The sequence below is a fragment of the Plecotus auritus genome (assembly GCF_963455305.1).
Source record: "Plecotus auritus genome assembly, chromosome: 12".
NCBI classification, from domain to species: domain Eukaryota; kingdom Metazoa; phylum Chordata; class Mammalia; order Chiroptera; family Vespertilionidae; genus Plecotus; species Plecotus auritus.
This window is the reverse complement of record NC_137778.1, coordinates 32,635,364-32,637,904: the sequence shown is the minus strand read 5'-3', so window position 1 is coordinate 32,637,904 and position 2,541 is coordinate 32,635,364. Positions and strand designations below refer to the sequence as shown.

The 2,541-nt window shown below is 61.0% G+C and overlaps 1 protein-coding gene across 1 annotated transcript; it reads right to left on the bottom strand.

The window, feature by feature from the left end:
• Nucleotides 1-360: 360 nt before the first annotated feature.
• Nucleotides 361-2,211, bottom strand: KPRP (keratinocyte proline rich protein; the record flags this gene model as incomplete). The annotated part of the gene is made up of 1 exon (XM_080647824.1): nt 361-2,211. The coding sequence occupies one exon, from the start codon at nt 2,209-2,211 to the stop codon at nt 361-363; it is 1,851 nt and encodes a 616-aa protein (XP_080503950.1).
• Between the last annotated feature and the right edge of the window lie 330 nt (nt 2,212-2,541).

The following is a 2,541-nucleotide window of genomic DNA, read 5'->3' as shown; positions in this document are numbered from 1 at the left end:
GGAGCGGAGAAGTGGTCCAGGAATCCCGGGGGTGGGGAGAGGGTGAGGAATGGACAGAGGCTTGGAGGCAGGGATAGCTAAGGTATGTCCTGGGGAACACCCAAGATGTGCCCTGGTTGTGAGACTGGTTTGGCTGGAACAGAGGATGCTTATGGGAGAGGAGTCTGAGACGAGGCTGCAGAGGTGTCTGAGACGCAGGTGTGGGTCCTATGATGACATGCAAAGGACATCGCCTCTGCAGCAGGGAGCCTCTGACTATCTTTGGAGCATTGCAAACAAGAGCAGGGAAATTGTGACTGCTGGGAGAGGAGGAGCCGCATTTTCAGGGCAGGAGGCAGGGATGTTTCAGCCACGCTTCCTTTAAAAGTAGGCGCTCTTTACTCCAGCATAGTCCCCACCTTTCACTCCAACAGAGGCGCCACCTTTCACTCCAACAGAGGCGCCTCCTTGGTCTCCATAACCGCCCAGACCCTGCGGCTCTGGGAACACATCACAAGGTCCATAGCCAGCATCACCCTCTCCGCACTGGTTATAAGCAGCTGGGCCACAGCTGGGGCCCTCCATGTCTAGGCGGCCTGGGCGGGACTCATGACAGCCGAGGTCTCCTGAGCCTGGCATTGGATTTGGGCCTGAGCAGGGGCTGGGGCAGCGCTGAGGCTGCACATAGGGCTCTGGGCTTGAGCAGGGTGCCGGGAGGGGAATTGGCTCCGGGCAAGGTTCTGGGCGCTCACAGGACTGCGATTGCGGCTCTGGAAACTCACACCGCGTTGGGCCAGATCGCGGGGCTGGACGCGGGGCTGGACGTGGTTCCGGATACAGGCAGGGCTCGGGAAATCGCCGCGGTGGAGAACTCCAGCGGCGCTCCGGACTCTCGCATCGTGCTGGGCGTGATGGACGCGGGGCAGGAACTGGACATTGGTCAAAACCCCGGGGTGGACGGAAGCTTGGGAGTGGACGCGGCTCCGCACGTGGTCTCAGCTCCGGGCAGGAGGTCCCCCAGGAGGGTCGTGGAGCACAACTCTCAGAGCAGCGTCCGATGGGAGGGACCTGAACGGGACACCTCTGGGGGGGCACCTGCTTGGGGCAGGAGGGCGAGGAAATCTCTATGCGGCACCTGGGCCCACGTCTCTGAGAGCAGCTCGAAGTGGGACGCTGAGCACCGCCGCTGTGGTAGATGGGCTCAGAGCGGCGGGGTGGGGTGCAGTAGTTATAGGGACCCGAAGCACATCTGGATGGCATGCAGCTGTTGTAGTAGGGCTCGGAACGCCGTGGAGGGGAGCAGCTGCGGTAAGAAGGCCGCATCTGGCAGGGTGGGGAGCAGCTCTGGTAAGAAGGCCGCATCTGGCGGGGTGGGGAGCAGCTGCGGTAAGAAGGCCGCATCTGGCAGGGTGAGGAGCAGCTGCGGTAAGAAGGCCGCATCTGGCAGGGTGGGGAGCAGCTGCGGTAAGAAGGCCGCATCTGGCAGGGTGGGGAGCAGCTCTGGTAAGAAGGCCACATCTGGCGGGGTGGGGAGCAGCTGCGGTAAGAAGGCTGCATCTGGCGTGGAGGGAGGCATCTGCTGGTGCTCCTAGCGCGACGCTGCATGGGGAAGCCCCCATAAGAGCCCTGGCTCTGGCATTGGGGTGCGTAAGTGCGAAATGAAGCCCGGGACTGACGCTGGGGGGCGCAGCTGCCGAAGGAACCCTGATATTGGCACTGGGTGGAGAATCTTCCTTGAGTCTGGCATGCTGAGGGGTATGCTACGTACCTCTGGACAGGCTGGGGAGCTGGGTAGGGTACATAGGTTTGGACGGGGCATTCCACGTAGCGAGTTTCTGTATAACAAGTTGGAGCACATTCTACAAAGCAGGTCTGAACAGGGCAAGGGGCTCCACACTGCACGTAGCAAACCTCAGGCTGGCATGGAGCCTGGCTGCTCACCTGCGTGGTCTGGGACTGGCATGGAGCCTGACCCTTCACCTTGATGGTCTGAGACTGGCATGGAGCCTGGCTTTTCACCTGAATGGTCTCGGACTGGCAGGGAGCTTGGCACTTCACCTGGGAAACTTGAACTGGGCATGGTGCAGGGCACTCCACGATTTGCATCCCACAAGGGGCTTGAACTACCACCTGGCCCTGGGGAGAAGGGTACGGGGAGGGGAAGAAGGAGGAACCCTTCACACAGCACTGGGGGGGCGGCAGGCAACACGGAATCTGCTGCTGGTCACACATGGTTCCGGTGCAGATGTGTGAACAGGACCTGAGGGGCAGAAAGACCAGCTTTAAGAGGGTGAGATTTGGGGAGGAGGGCCCAAGACCAAGGGAGGACACCCTGCTTCTTCCCTGACTTTTCTTCCCCAACCCTCGACCTTCATTCTAGAATACTTGCTGAGTTGTCTGGACCCCAGATTAGTCACTATTGCCCGAGAAACCTGCCTTGGACCTGCTGAAAGACCTGACCGAGGTCCTGATCTGGGACAGCCTCAAGGGCACCGCCAAGGTTGCAGGTGTCTGGGCTCTTTCCCTGGGGGCCGGGCATACCAGTGTCCAGCACAGGAGGGC